Consider the following 16,365-nt stretch of genomic DNA (forward strand, 5'->3'; position numbering starts at 1 on the left):
AATGATCGTGTTTATATTTCACAGCTGGCTATACGTCAACTCATGAATTTCGGGAATGAGATATTTTGAATTTCCACAATATCACTTGCTCACTTTTTACCATCCACAGACGACGAAAGGATGAATTATTATCCTTTTGATGTCGTTCAGCGAGTTTTCCCAAGGATGAGACCTAGTGCAATCGAATTTTTATATCATAAACCTACTATATGTTCCAAGTTTCGTGAAAATCGTTAGAGCCGTTTTCGAGATACGTCGAACATAATTTTTCTATTCCCTACGTGTATAAACCAGTTATTTTCTTTATTATAGTATAGATTGATTTGAATTGAGTTTGTTGTGTTATAGGTTTGACACTTCTGTTGCCCTACCTGATTCAGACGAGAAGTGAGTGGTCCAACTGTAAACTGAGAGTATTCACGCTGGCCAATAAGAAGGATGAACTCCAATTCGAGCAAAGAAAGTAGGTCATATTATAAAATAAGAAAGAAATAGAAAGCTTGCTGACTTGTTAAAATTGTGCACTGCCCATTTTTTTAAAAATTATTATATATATTCTATTTATCCTATTCATTCCATTTAATTAAGTAATTTATGTTATTAATTTCACAGGCATAATACGCCGAAACGGTTCCTATTTCAATTTATTTAAGGCTGTGCAAAGGCTAAAAATAAACTTTCTAGTCGTGATATTTTTCGATTTGTATATCAAGCTATCAAAATGAAAAAGTTTTCTCAGGAAAACATTTTTTTTTATTATTACTTTTTGAGATATGAGTGCCTGAAGTTTAGATTTTTGGGACAGAACATTTCAAATTCGGTAAGATATAAATCCATGAGATTTAGAGGATGGACTCTTCATGGTATTGTTTTATCTAGTAAAACAAAAATTTTCTGAAAATATCAATTTTTGAAAAAGTTATTCAATTTACCAAAATAACTCAACTAAAAGTTATTTTTAGTAAATTGAATAACTATCTTAAAAATTGATATTTTCAGAAAAATTTTATTTTACTAGATCAACAATACCATGAAGATCTATCCTCCAAATCTCATGGATTTATACCTTATTCTCTTACCGAATTTGAACTGTTCTGTCCCAAAAATTTGAAATTCAGGCGCTCATATCTCAAAAAGTAATGATCGGAAAAAAATGTTTACTGAGAAAACTTTTTCATTTTGATAGCTTGATGATATAAAAATCGAAACACTTTGATAAATATCACGAGAAGAAAGTTTTTTTTAGCCTTTGCCCAGCCTTAACAATAGGCTATCGGGGCATCGAGCTTCGATCGTTATTTTTATTTATTGATAAACAGAACACAATTCTCTAAAATGATCGTGTTTATATTTCACAGCTGGCTATACGTCAACTCATGAATTTCGGGAATGAGATATTTTGAATTTCCACAATATCACTTGCTCACTTTTTACCATCCACAGACGACGAAAGGATGAATTATTATCCTTTTGATGTCGTTCAGCGAGTTTTCCCAAGGATGAGACCTAGTGCAATCGAATTTTTATATCATAAACCTACTATATGTTCCAAGTTTCGTGAAAATCGTTAGAGCCGTTTTCGAGATCCGTTGAACATAAATAACAAGATATTAATATAACCAGATATAAAAATAACCAGATATAAATATACAAAAATTGTTCGCTTAATATAATAGGATTCCAAATCTAGGATATGAACTATGATAATTATTATTAAACGAAAATCCAAATTAATTTCTCTAAATCACCCCGAAGACTTCTGCTACTGCAAATTTTTCTGGCTTCAAACTTGAATATTTTTTAATTTATTAATGCATTTTCAAGTGTAATAATAATAAATTTATTTCATCTTTCTGATGAACCCAGATACAAAATTTTTAGTACAATGTATATTTGGACTGTAAATTCTTGTGATTTTTATAAAATCTTTTATATAATTATTAATCTTATAATTATAAGTTTTAATAACCTCATTTGGACTGTTTTAACCAAAATTAGGGAGAGTAACAGTTTTGGGTCTATCCTGTTGTTTCTCTCCCAATCATTCATTTAATATTGTGATTGTGGAATGTAATAAATAATGATAATAATAATTATAATTATTATTATTAATAATAAATATTGACAACATGGTTAACAGCTAGATGGAAATTCGATGAGCGCTACTATTCAAAAACTATTTTCAGCCCGGGAATCGAACCGGTACCTCCTAATTGCCAGTCACGAATGCTTACCATTACAACAAACTGACAATCTTTGTATTGCATTGCTCATTTTATACGAAGCCATAGCGGCCAGCCAGTCTACAGATGGTCATTACTGAGATATTGCAATTATTCAAATGCTAATGAGTTAATAATTGATATCGGGGACCGAGCTTCGCTCTGGAGGAGAAAAGCATAAAAACTTTATTACGAAAGAAGAAATTATAATAACATTCATACAGAAATGTTCTATCTAATCACAGTAATTGAGATTAATTCCCAGAGGAATGCAAAAATTTCCCTCACAAAGGCCCAGTTGCACAAACGCCGGTGAAATTTTAATCTTGATTAACTTCACGTGAATCAATACAGAGAAGACCATTTCAAAAAGATGGATTCACTGGAATTATCAGGATTGAAAATAACCCGGCTTTTCGCAACCGGCACTAAGTACCTGATAGAATGATTACAAAAGTTCAACAGCTGAGTCGTAATTTTGACATGAACTCGCTCACTCACTTCCATCACCAACAGACTACGATATAATTAATATCAGCTGTTCCCAAGGATGAATAATAATTATCCTTTTAATGTTCTTCAGCGAGTTTTCCCAAGGATGAGACCTAGTGCAATCGAATTTTTATATCATAAACCTACTATATGTTCCAAGTTTCGTGAAAATCGTTAGAGCCGTTTTCGAGATCCGTTGAACATAAATAACAAGATATTAATATAACCAGATATAAAAATAACCAGATATAAATATACAAAAATTGTTCGCTTAATATAATAGGATTCCAAATCTAGGATATGAACTATGATAATTATTATTAAACGAAAATCCAAATTAATTTCTCTAAATCACCCCGAAGACTTCTGCTACTGCAAATTTTTCTGGCTTCAAACTTGAATATTTTTTAATTTATTAATGCATTTTCAAGTGTAATAATAATAAATTTATTTCATCTTTCTGATGAACCCAGATACAAAATTTTTAGTACAATGTATATTTGGACTGTAAATTCTTGTGATTTTTATAAAATCTTTTATATAATTATTAATCTTATAATTATAAGTTTTAATAACCTCATTTGGACTGTTTTAACCAAAATTAGGGAGAGTAACAGTTTTGGGTCTATCCTGTTGTTTCTCTCCCAATCATTCATTTAATATTGTGATTGTGGAATGTAATAAATAATGATAATAATAATTATAATTATTATTATTAATAATAAATATTGACAACATGGTTAACAGCTAGATGGAAATTCGATGAGCGCTACTATTCAAAAACTATTTTTCAGCCCGGAATCGAACCCGGTACCTCCTAATTGCCAGTCACGAATGCTTACCATTACAACAAACTGACAATCTTTGTATTGCATTGCTCATTTTATACGAAGCCATAGCGGCCAGCCAGTCTACAGATGGTCATTACTGAGATATTGCAATTATTCAAATGCTAATGAGTTAATAATTGATATCGGGGACCGAGCTTCGCTCTGGAGGAGAAAAGCATAAAAACTTTATTACGAAAGAAGAAATTATAATAACATTCATACAGAAATGTTCTATCTAATCACAGTAAATTGAGATTAATTCCCAGAGGAATGCAAAAATTTCCCTCACAAAGGCCCAGTTGCACAAACGCCGGTGAAATTTTAATCTTGATTAACTTCACGTGAATCAATACAGAGAAGACCATTTCAAAAAGATGGATTCACTGGAATTAATCAGGATTGAAAATAACCCGGCTTTTCGCAACCGGCACTAAGTACCTGATAGAATGATTACAAAAGTTCAACAGCTGAGTCGTAATTTTGACATGAACTCGCTCACTCACTTCCATCACCAACAGACTACGATATAATTAATATCAGCTGTTTCCCAAGGATGAATAATAATTATCCTTTTAATGTTCTTCAGAGAGTTTTCTCTGGGATGAGACCTAGTGCAATCGAATCTTTATATTATAAACCTACCATGTTCTGAATTTCGTGAGAATCGTTAGAGCCGTTTTCGAGATCCAAGTGAAATATAAACATCTAAACAGAAGTTGCTCGTTTAATAGTATAAAAAAATTTCAGGAGCTCCGCCCCTATGCAAAGTTTGATTTTAGATTCTCAATTATCAGGCTTCAGATTCAATTTAAACAAAAAATTTCAAGTGGAAAAGATTGAGCATAAAAATCTCTACAATTAATTTCCAGTTACATTTTCACCTAAAATTTAAAATAAGCTCGAAATTCGAGAAAATGTTATTATTTCAATTGAAAACTCTTGGCAACTGTTGATTCTATTAAATAATCCACTATGAAGAGATAGCAGACCTCGTGTGTTTCCAGCGTTATTGTCCTGTCACAGCTGGCTCAGATCTTTGAAATTTGAATAGTAGTAGACTTGAGATGCGCGGGAACACTAGTGCCAGGTGATCAATTTTCATAACGGCGAGGAAAGTTGTGTGAGTGCGCCACACCAGATTTTTACTCAAATATTGGCGTATGAAGGAGGCTCCTTTTCCTTTTTTATTATCCTTGAAATGCAAAATTTCCAAAAACCTTGTATATACGTTGACGCACAATTTAAAAAGGAACATACCTGTCGAATTTTATGAAAATCTATTACCGCGTTTCGCCGTAAATGTGCAACATAAAAACATTTAAACATTAAGAGAAATGCCAAACCGTCGACTTGAATCTTAGACCTCACTTCGCTCGGTCAACAAGAATGAACAGTTAATATTACATCAATAAACCTGCAACAGCTACCGTATATAGAAGGCATTGACAATGCAGAGGATCGGAAACGTTCTTCTGCTGTCTTTCTCCACTGCCATTATAACTTAGACCTCACTATATGCGTCACATAACCAACGATTTACAGGTCAAAATGAATTTTGAATTTGGAAGATAATTGTCGTACTAGATAATACCATAGAGAAACAATAGCGTAAGTAGATATCCCATGGTATAGGGCGTTTATGTCGCAACTTTTACTGTTATCTCAAGCCGATTACTGTCGATTATTGTCAATTTTCACTGTTTTGTTGGAGTGATAGTGTATGAACGGCACAATTTGAGAGACTACCAGCGTCACACAGCTGCATAGGGAAGAACTATGTCAAATCAATCAAATCAATTTATTGTCATTCTTTTTTTTTACAAACAAGTGAAACAAAAACATTCTTATAATGTTATAACTAATTATAATCTAAACTAATTTAAAAACATATTCAACGAATGTTTTCTTTTATTTTAATATTGATATTTTATTTTATGTGAACTATCGGCTTGGGATAACAGTAAAAGTTGCGACATAAACGTCCTATACCATGGGATATCTACTTATGTTATCGTTTCTCTATGATAATACCATAATTTTGTAAAAACTATTTATTATTAGAATCGATAAACATGTTACTTATTGTGTTTCAGTATGGCAAGTCTTTTGGCGAAATTCAGAATCGATTATTCCGACCTGAAATTGATTCCCGATATAACAAAGAAGCCTCAAGAGGAGACGACCTTGTTTTTCGAGAACCTCATTAAAGACCTGAAAGCACCTGAAAATGATGAGGAGGGCAAAGAGGAGGATCAAGGTGAGAATGATAATATTATAGAATAGAATATTTTCTTTTTTTTGCCTAAATACAAGATACATAAGACAAAATGTAAATCTATATAATAAGAGAGAGTAGGGTTGTGTTTGTTCGCATCAAAACAAGTCAACTTGTGGATTGCATACCGGAAAAACGGGAATGATTTAGATCTCCAAATTTTGCACATAGATTCTAAAAATATCAATCTCGTGCACCTGGAATACCAAATTTTAATTTTCCTTCTAGATTTTTCAGAATTAATGTTTAAATTTCATTAATGGTACATTCGATTTCATTAAAAAATCACCAAATCATATGGTCGAAATTAAATAAGGAACATCTGTTTCTATAATGCTTTCTACCTGGAAAACATAGTTTTGAAACTTCGTTTTCCTGATGCAATGTTTAGGCCTACACGTGGCATGGATTATTAATTTTTCAGCTAGAACAATTTTTGAGACAAAGTGCTAAATAAACGTCTACAGTTTCATCAATGCTATATCGGCAATATGAAAACGCATGCAGTTAATATGTCTTTGAATGAAGGTGTTGTTATTTACATAAAGAAATTATAATTCTTCTATTCTCATTTAATTGAAATTTCAAAATTATTCGAGCCCTGATAGAATGACTGACTCACTGTACAGTCAGTCGAAAATTTTAATATTGGAATGAGGGGTATTTTGGCAAGCTGAGCAAAAAAATAAAGTCATATGCACCTTTTCGTTATATCTTCAAATGAAAAATGAGTTTTGTGGGTTGTCAAAACTCCCTCTGAAAGGGAAACTATCCAACTTATTCTATCTTTTATTAAAATAACAATGATCATCCATCCATGTATCATCTTCTATACTATAATAAAGGAAAGAACTGGATTATAAACGTAGCCTATACAGGTGTAAAGTATAGGGAAATTATGTTTGACGCATTATCACGTCAGAACTACTGGACTGATTAACTTGAAATTTTGCATAATTATAGATTCTTGCTTAACCTAGGGTGGTTATAGACCAATTTTAAATTTTTCAATATTTGATTACATCAAGTTTTCAGTTTGTCAAGTCTGCAATTATTTGCAGAAGATTTCTCTTAAAAGGGAAATTAGAAGATGGGTATGATTGGGGATCCTTTTCGAATGATAAAAACAGGTTTTCCGTCACACCCAAATTTTTTCCGCCATTTTGAATCCAACTTCTTTTTTTTAATTGAAAGGTGGTCATACTGATTTACTTGAAATGCATCATATAAATTCTTAATCAACCGAGAATTCTTATAGGCCTATTTTGAATTCTTCTTGATTCCATTACGTCAAGTTTTAAGAAAGACCCTTGCGAAGCACCGGTTACCTGCTAGTATTATAATAAATAATTTGGCACAGCCAGCAAAGTCAGATTTTTGCGCTAGCTGTGTGTTCGTAAAGAGAGCAGTACAAATTAAAATAATACTGAAACATGAAAACACTACAAGAAGACAAGATAAGCAACAGATGCCCTTTTGTATCTTCTCAAAAGCAACGTGTTGTATCCGAGAAGATACACAAGGAGCTGTAATGTATCTCTCCATAAGCAACAGATGCCCTTTTGTATCTTCTCAAAAGCAACGTGTTGTATCCGAGAAGATACACAAGGAGCTGTAATGTATCTTTCCATAAGCAACAGATGCCCTTTTGTATCTTCTCAAAAGCAACGTGTTGTATCCGAGAAGATTCACAAGGAGCTGTAATGTATCTTTCCATAAGCAACAGATACCCTTCTGTATCTTCTCAAAAGCAACGTGTTGTATCCGAAAAGATACACAAGGAGCTTTAAGGAGTTATGTCCTTTTAGCACAACTCAGCCTATCAGCTGACATCCGTTCAACATGCTCCTTCCATTGTTGGTGATACGTTGCAACTCTCTCATTCATGAAGAATCTCTGTGTGTAGGGAGCTTCCTCCATCTAGGGATCTATGGTCTTTAAGGCCCACCGCAAAGTAGACCCACGCTAATCCACGAAAAGTAACCCACGCCGTGGGATGTTTTGTAAACCATTGCTATAGAATTATTATTCATAATCAATCAGCTGACAAGTGGATTATTCATTGCATGTATTACACAGATGTCTGAAGAAGCCTAGCAATGGTTTACAAAACATCCCACGGCGTGGGTTGCTTTTCGTGGATTGGCGTGGGTCTACTTTGCGGTGGGCCCAAAGCCGGGTTCAGACGCTCAAGCCATTTACTCAAACTGGCTTGCGCAAGCCAAATTTGCGCAAACGAGCAAAATAAAATTCTTCCCAGTTCAGTTTGTGCAGTTGGCTTGTGAGTTTCAGCTACTAACCTATCAATCTTTCAATATCAGTTTTGATCTTTTGATCTATATCATATCACTCCCAGTATAGGATGGGTGATATGGACAAGGAGGAACTACTTCTTTCAACGGCTGCAGTGTACATAGTGAAAAAATCTGGTGTGGCGCACTCACACAACTTTCCTTGCCGTTATGAAAATTGATCACCTGACGCTAATGTTCCCGCACATACTAGTTTACTATTCAAAGATCTGAGCCAGCTGGTGACAGGACAATAACGCTGGATACACACAAGATCTGCTATCTCTTCATAGTGAATGATTCAATAGAATCAACAGTTTGCAATTATTGAATAATCACATTTTCTCAAATTTCAAGCTTATTTTCAATTTTAGGAGAAATGTTACTGGACATTAATTGAAGATATTTTCATGCTAAATCTTTCCCACTCGAAATTTTTCGTTTAAATTATATCTGAGACCTGATAATTGGAAATCTAAAATCAAACTTTGCATAGATGGGGCGGAGCTCCTGAAATTTTTACAGATATGGGACTTGTGGCAGTTGATAGAGCTTATCAATGACTATTTCAGGTATATATTTGATCAAAATCGTTGGAGCCATTTTCGAGAAAATCGCGAAAAACCCTGTTTTTGACAACATTTTCGCCATTTTAGCCTCCATCTTGGATTGCATTTGATCGAAATTGCTCGTGTCGGATCCTTATAGTGTAAGGACCTTACGTTCCAAATTTCAAGTCATTACGTTAATTGGGAGATGAGATATCGTGTACACAGACGCACATACACTCATACAGACAGACAGACACACACACACACACACACCACACACACACACACACACACACACACACACACACACACACACACACACATGCACACACACATACAGACCAATACCCAAAAACCACTTTTTTGGACTCAGGGGACCTTGAAACGTATAGAAATTAAGAAATTGGGGTACCTTAATTTTTTCGGAAAGCAATACTTTCCTTACCTATGGTAATAGGGCAAGGAAAGTAAAAATCTAAAATAATCGACAGTAATCGGCTTGAGATAACAGTAAAAGTTGCGACATAAACGCCCTATACCATGGGATATCTACTTACGCTATTGTTTCTCTATGGTATTAGTGATTGGGATTTGTTTCAAGATGTGGATACTTTAATTTTTCATAATAATGATTTGTTATTTCAGGCTATATAACTGAAGCCGACCTGATGGCCACAAAGGATAAGACAAACCGACATCTGAGACTCCGCGAGCTCCTGCTGGAGAACTCAACAGATGCCGAACTGGTTGTCATGTGAGTAGTCATGGTTCGGAACACACCTAAACTTTAATTCCTCATCATTTAGCTTATTACTCTCGCACAAGGCCAGGAACGATAATTCCTCATCCTTTAGTCAACCTTGCGGTGGGCGCATCCTTGAAACTTACATGAGTGGGCGCGTAGCAATACTGAGTGCTGCCTCTGAAATATCCTATAGTGAGGTCCACGTTATAATGACAGTATTTGATCAACTTTGGTTTTGCTATCCTTGTCTATCTTTCGACAAAGCCGGTGGTACTATCCTTTTCTAGTTCCACAACGGTGCCAATTATGTTTTTGACAGTGTAGAAATATGATTGCTGGATACACACAAGATCTGCTATCTCTTCATAGTGAATGATTCAATAGAATCAACAGTTTGCAATTATTGAATAATCACATTTTCTCAAATTTCAAGCTTATTTTCAATTTTAGGAGAAATGTTACTGGACATTAATTGAAGATATTTTCATGCTAAATCTTTCCCACTCGAAATTTTTCGTTTAAATTATATCTGAGACCTGATAATTGGAAATCTAAAATCAAACTTTGCATAGATGGGGCGGAGCTCCTGAAATTTTTACAGATATGGGACTTGTGGCAGTTGATAGAGCTTATCAATGACTATTTCAGGTATATATTTGATCAAAATCGTTGGAGCCATTTTCGAGAAAACCGCGAAAAACCCTGTTTTTGACAACATTTTCGCCATTTTAGCCGCCATCTTGGATTGCATTTGATCGAAATTGTTCGTGTCGGATCCTTATAGTGTAAGGACCTTACGTTCCAAATTTCAAGTCATTACGTTAATTGGGAGATGAGATATCGTGTACACAGACGCACATACACTCATACAGACAGACAGACACACACACACACACACACACACACACACACACACACACACACACACACACACACACACACACACACACACATGCACACACACATACAGACCAATACCCAAAAACCACTTTTTTGGACTCAGGGGACCTTGAAACGTATAGAAATTAAGAAATTGGGGTACCTTAATTTTTTTCGGAAAGCAATACTTTCCTTACCTATGGTAATAGGGCAAGGAAAGTAAAAATCTAAAATAATCGACAGTAATCGGCTTGAGATAACAGTAAAAGTTGCGACATAAACGCCCTATACCATGGGATATCTACTTACGCTATTGTTTCTCTATGGTATTAGTGATTGGGATTGTTTCAAGATGTGGATACTTTAATTTTTCATAATAATGATTTGTTATTTCAGGCTATATAACTGAAGCCGACCTGATGGCCACAAAGGATAAGACAAACCGACATCTGAGACTCCGCGAGCTCCTGCTGGAGAACTCAACAGATGCCGAACTGGTTGTCATGTGAGTAGTCATGGTTCGGAACACACCTAAACTTTAATTCCTCATCATTTAGCTTATTACTCTCGCACAAGGCCAGGAACGATAATTCCTCATCCTTTAGTCAACCTTGCGGTGGGCGCATCCTTGAAACTTACATGAGTGGGCGCGTAGCAATACTGAGTGCTGCCTCTGAAATATCCTATAGTGAGGTCCACGTTATAATGACAGTATTTGATCAACTTTGGTTTTGCTATCCTTGTCTATCTTTCGACAAAGCCGGTGGTACTATCCTTTTCTAGTTCCACAACGGTGCCAATTATGTTTTTGACAGTGTAGAAATATGATTGCTTGATACAGAGAATCGGCATCGCTATTCTTCTATCTTTATCCAATGCCATTTTAACGTGGACCTCACTATAGACAGAATACTGAAAATGATACTGTATCATTCTGATAATACTGTATCATTCCAATGATACTGTATCATTCTTATGATACTGTATCATTCCTATGATACTGTGTGATCCTGATGATACAGAAGTGACATTGTACTTCTCCATAGAATAATATTGCAGCTTCATAAATCATCCTGTATAGTAGCTGGGAGTGTCGAATTTGGCTCTGACATTTTCAGGTGAATCTTCATCTATTGTGCAAATTTAGCCAAATCCTACTTTTTGTCGGAGATACAGAGAATACAGAGAATCGCCATCGCTATTCTTCTATCTTTATTCACAGTCATTATAACGTGGACCTCACTATTGTTTCTAAGCCTCATACAGCTCAGGCTAGGAGAAAAAGGATGTTTATATCATAAAAAGTAATTTTATAATCAATTTGGATGATTATAGTCATATCTTGAACATGTTTATTCACAAAAATGTGAATATTTATTATTTTAATGATAATAATTTGAAATATAATCATGTTGGTTTTAAAACATCTAAATTTACATTCTGACAATAATTGAAGGCTGAAAATTTTGTGAAGTGAACAACTACAAGACTTAACCTATTTTGGACTATGTGTAACCTTATATAAATTTGGGAGAGGAATAACACAAGGCTACCTCATTTTTTCTCTCCCTATAATTTTTATGATGTACTTTTTGTATGAATTAATGATAATTAATTAATTAATTAATAATGTTATCATATTTTTTTAATAATAATATACTGGAAATTCTTTCTCATTGAATTGAATAGAAATTAAGAAATTGGGGTACCTTAATTTTTTTCGGAAAGCAATACTTTCCTTACCTATGGTAATAGGGCAAGGAAAGTAAAAATCTAAAATAATCGACAGTAATCGGCTTGAGATAACAGTAAAAGTTGCGACATAAACGCCCTATACCATGGGATATCTACTTACGCTATTGTTTCTCTATGGTATTAGTGATTGGGATTTGTTTCAAGATGTGGATACTTTAATTTTTCATAATAATGATTTGTTATTTCAGGCTATATAACTGAAGCCGACCTGATGGCCACAAAGGATAAGACAAACCGACATCTGAGACTCCGCGAGCTCCTGCTGGAGAACTCAACAGATGCCGAACTGGTTGTCATGTGAGTAGTCATGGTTCGGAACACACCTAAACTTTAATTCCTCATCATTTAGCTTATTACTCTCGCACAAGGCCAGGAACGATAATTCCTCATCCTTTAGTCAACCTTGCGGTGGGCGCATCCTTGAAACTTACATGAGTGGGCGCGTAGCAATACTGAGTGCTGCCTCTGAAATATCCTATAGTGAGGTCCACGTTATAATGACAGTATTTGATCAACTTTGGTTTTGCTATCCTTGTCTATCTTTCGACAAAGCCGGTGGTACTATCCTTTTCTAGTTCCACAACGGTGCCAATTATGTTTTTGACAGTGTAGAAATATGATTGCTTGATACAGAGAATCGGCATCGCTATTCTTCTATCTTTATCCAATGCCATTTTAACGTGGACCTCACTATAGACAGAATACTGAAAATGATACTGTATCATTCTGATAATACTGTATCATTCCAATGATACTGTATCATTCTTATGATACTGTATCATTCCTATGATACTGTGTGATCCTGATGATACAGAAGTGACATTGTACTTCTCCATAGAATAATATTGCAGCTTCATAAATCATCCTGTATAGTAGCTGGGAGTGTCGAATTTGGCTCTGACATTTTTCAGGTGAATCTTCATCTATTGTGCAAATTTAGCCAAATCCTACTTTTTGTCGGAGATACAGAGAATACAGAGAATCGCCATCGCTATTCTTCTATCTTTATTCACAGTCATTATAACGTGGACCTCACTATTGTTTCTAAGCCTCATACAGCTCAGGCTAGGAGAAAAAGGATGTTTATATCATAAAAAGTAATTTTATAATCAATTTGGATGATTATAGTCATATCTTGAACATGTTTATTCACAAAAATGTGAATATTTATTATTTTAATGATAATAATTTGAAATATAATCATGTTTGGTTTTAAAACATCTAAATTTACATTCTGACAATAATTGAAGGCTGAAAATTTTGTGAAGTGAACAACTACAAGACTTAACCTATTTTGGACTATGTGTAACCTTATATAAATTTGGGAGAGGAATAACACAAGGCTACCTCATTTTTTCTCTCCCTATAATTTTTATGATGTACTTTTTGTATGAATTAATGATAATTAATTAATTAATTAATAATGTTATCATATTTTTTTAATAATAATATACTGGAAATTCTTTCTCATTGAATTGAATACAAATTAATACTGATCACGTTGAAAGAATAATTCAATTTCAGCTATTGTAAAAATATCAAAAAACATCATACAAGGCACATTTAATAATCGATAATGGAACTATTTCGTTATTTCGTCTATTATATTCGTTTTTTAATCAAATCAAATTCAAAATTTCTATTTTATTTATTTCTGGACTGAAAAGTGGACTCAAATCAATTCAAGTGGATAGCATAACCTATAATTTTTATTCATTCATAGCTCTACCTTCATTTTATTATATCATTCATCACATCATCATCACCTAGGCTTAAAATTCTTCTAGAAAGTCGCATTTGTAAAATAATAAATAAATAAATAACTTGAAAGAAATGGGATAGTCTCTTGGAAAATAACATATATGGATAATTGAAATCTAGGAACACAGAGTGCTGCCTGTAGGACGTGTCTATGTGTTTCACGACTGAAACAATCAATGTGAACAACATCTATAGTGAGGTCCACGTTATAATGACAGTGGATAAAGATAGGAGAATAGCGATGCCGATTCTCTGCATTAATTAATTATATTTCTACACTGTCAAAAACATAATTGGCATCGTTGTGGACCTAGAAAAGGATAGTACCACCGGCTTTGTCGAATGATAGACAAGGATAGCAATTTCAAAGTTGAGCAAATACTGTCTTTATAACGTGGACCTCACTATAGTATGTGGATTGTATTACCAATGCTGCCAACTTTAGGTACTGAATGTCCCAACTTTGTAAAATTAATGCCATCCTGTTAAGAGTAATTACTTGGTAGCACGGAGTGCTGCTACGCGCCCACCGGAAGGTTAGGTTAATTACTCTCGCACAAGGCCAGGGCTTATGCGGGTATCACCCTCAGCTAAAGTTACTTGATAAAAATCAATCAAAATTGGAGACCACGACAGGTTATCTCTCTGTATTTATAAGGATGTTTGATTTGATCGCTGGATCCTGCCAATTCCTCGGAAAAGTGTGGTGCCGGCTTCTCGATCTCACTGTATTTATAAGGATGTTTGATTTGTTCGCCCTGACCCTGGGCGCTTTTTTCGTTTAACCCTGCCAATGCCTCGGAAAAGTGTGGTGCCGGCTTTTTGATCTCACTTTATTTACAAGGATGTTTGATTTGTTCGCAGGACCCTGCCAATGCCTCGCAAAAGTGTGGTGCCGGCTGCTCTGTATATGGCGTGGCTGGAGCTGCTTACCCATGACATGCCTCCATTTCTGCTCGTCAGAGGCAATCAGCAATCTGTACTCACCTTCTACTCGTAGATATCTACCAGGATATCTCTGCCTATCCACTGGGTATCTTCAAGATTTATCCATCTACTCACTATATATCTGCCTATCTGCTAGATACCTATCCTCCATTGGATATCTGTCCGCTAGATATCTCCATCTATCCACCAGATTTATCTGCCTATCCACTAGATATCCTCATCTCTCAACTAGATTATTTTACCTATCCTTAGATACATTTGCCTACTTCTTGTTTACTCTCCGAAAGAGTATACTCTTAACCTGTATGTATGGTTCAATCTGTCTTCAATTTTATATTATTATATTAAGATTGATATAATATGTAAGTGTATTTCTAGATAGCCTACATGTTATTTCTGTGTTAGATATAGTATTTAGAATGTATCTAAACAACATACTATTCAAGATTGTCAACAATATTCTTGACAAGCCATTTGCACAAGTGTTGATCAGACATTAATATCCATATTCGTATGTATGGCTTTTATTGGTGGGGAGTCCCTGACGGAAGTTCCACCTTATCTGAATATATCATTTAAGCCTTACGACTGTCATACTTCAGCCGGGACCGACAGTTCAACGTGCCCATCCGATAATATCACGTTTTATTTATCCTCAAAAACTGATCCCAGATTGAAAATAACTAGATTTTAATATAAGAAATCGCTGGTAAATCTATACATAATCTCTTCATTGTCATAAATTAGGCTTGACTCACTCACATTATCTGTCATACATGATAGATGTCAACAGTATTGTATGCAAGCTATGCTGTGGTAAGGTAATACCATAGAGAAACAATAGCGTAAGTAGATATCCCATGGTATGGGACGTTTATGTCGCAACTCTTACTGTTATCTCAAGTCGATAGTTCATGTAATTCTTTCCTGTGAAGCTGTGTGACACTGGTAGTCTCTCATATTATGCTGTTCATACACTCTTACCCGGTTAAAACAGTGAAAATCGACAATAATCAACAGTAATCGGTTTGAGATAACAGTAAAAGTTGCGACATAAACGCCCTATACCATGGGATATCTACTTACGCTATTGTTTCTCTATGGTAATACCTTCTATTAATTGAAAATATAGTTTCAATTTGAACTTTATCGATTAGTAAACTTTTATTATTGATTTTTCAGATTATTGAAAAAAGTATCAAACGTGGTATACTAAACAAGTACAAATACCTACTTGAAAGTGTTTTTTCAATATCATTTTAATGAGCATATTGTATTCAGGAATATTACAATATATTGAAAGCTGAATAGATATGAATAGGTAAGCTCTACTTCTGGTCTCTGATAATTATTCAAAAATTGTGAATAACAGACAAAGTTTATTATATGAAAATCTAATGGGTTTCCTTGGAGAGATTTGGAGTTTATTGAGACAACATTAATTTTGTTAGCATACTTAGAATCTAGGAGAAAATTAAAAAATAAGCAATATACAAATTCGTTGCAATTAAAAATTAAATTTTGATTTCATATAACATGTGAGCAGCCTACGGCTCTGAATCGTCATCCTTCAGTTTCGAAAAATCATCACGTTTCAATTTTTGATTCATTTTAGT

General features: G+C 34.4%; 1 protein-coding gene across 1 annotated transcript; it reads left to right on the forward strand.

Annotated features, from left to right (window-relative positions):
* The first annotated feature begins 346 nt into the window (after nt 1-346).
* Nucleotides 347-15,685, forward strand: LOC120353142 (bumetanide-sensitive sodium-(potassium)-chloride cotransporter-like). The gene is made up of 4 exons (XM_039435857.1): nt 347-463; nt 5,638-5,801; nt 9,307-9,415; nt 14,666-15,685. Exons 2-4 carry the CDS (start codon nt 5,639-5,641, stop codon nt 14,799-14,801), a joined length of 408 nt encoding a protein of 135 aa, XP_039291791.1. The 5' UTR covers nt 347-463; nt 5,638; the 3' UTR covers nt 14,802-15,685.
* The last annotated feature ends 680 nt before the right edge of the window (nt 15,686-16,365 follow it).

Source organism: Nilaparvata lugens, chromosome 9 (genome assembly GCF_014356525.2).
Source record: "Nilaparvata lugens isolate BPH chromosome 9, ASM1435652v1, whole genome shotgun sequence".
Lineage (NCBI taxonomy): Eukaryota > Metazoa > Arthropoda > Insecta > Hemiptera > Delphacidae > Nilaparvata > Nilaparvata lugens.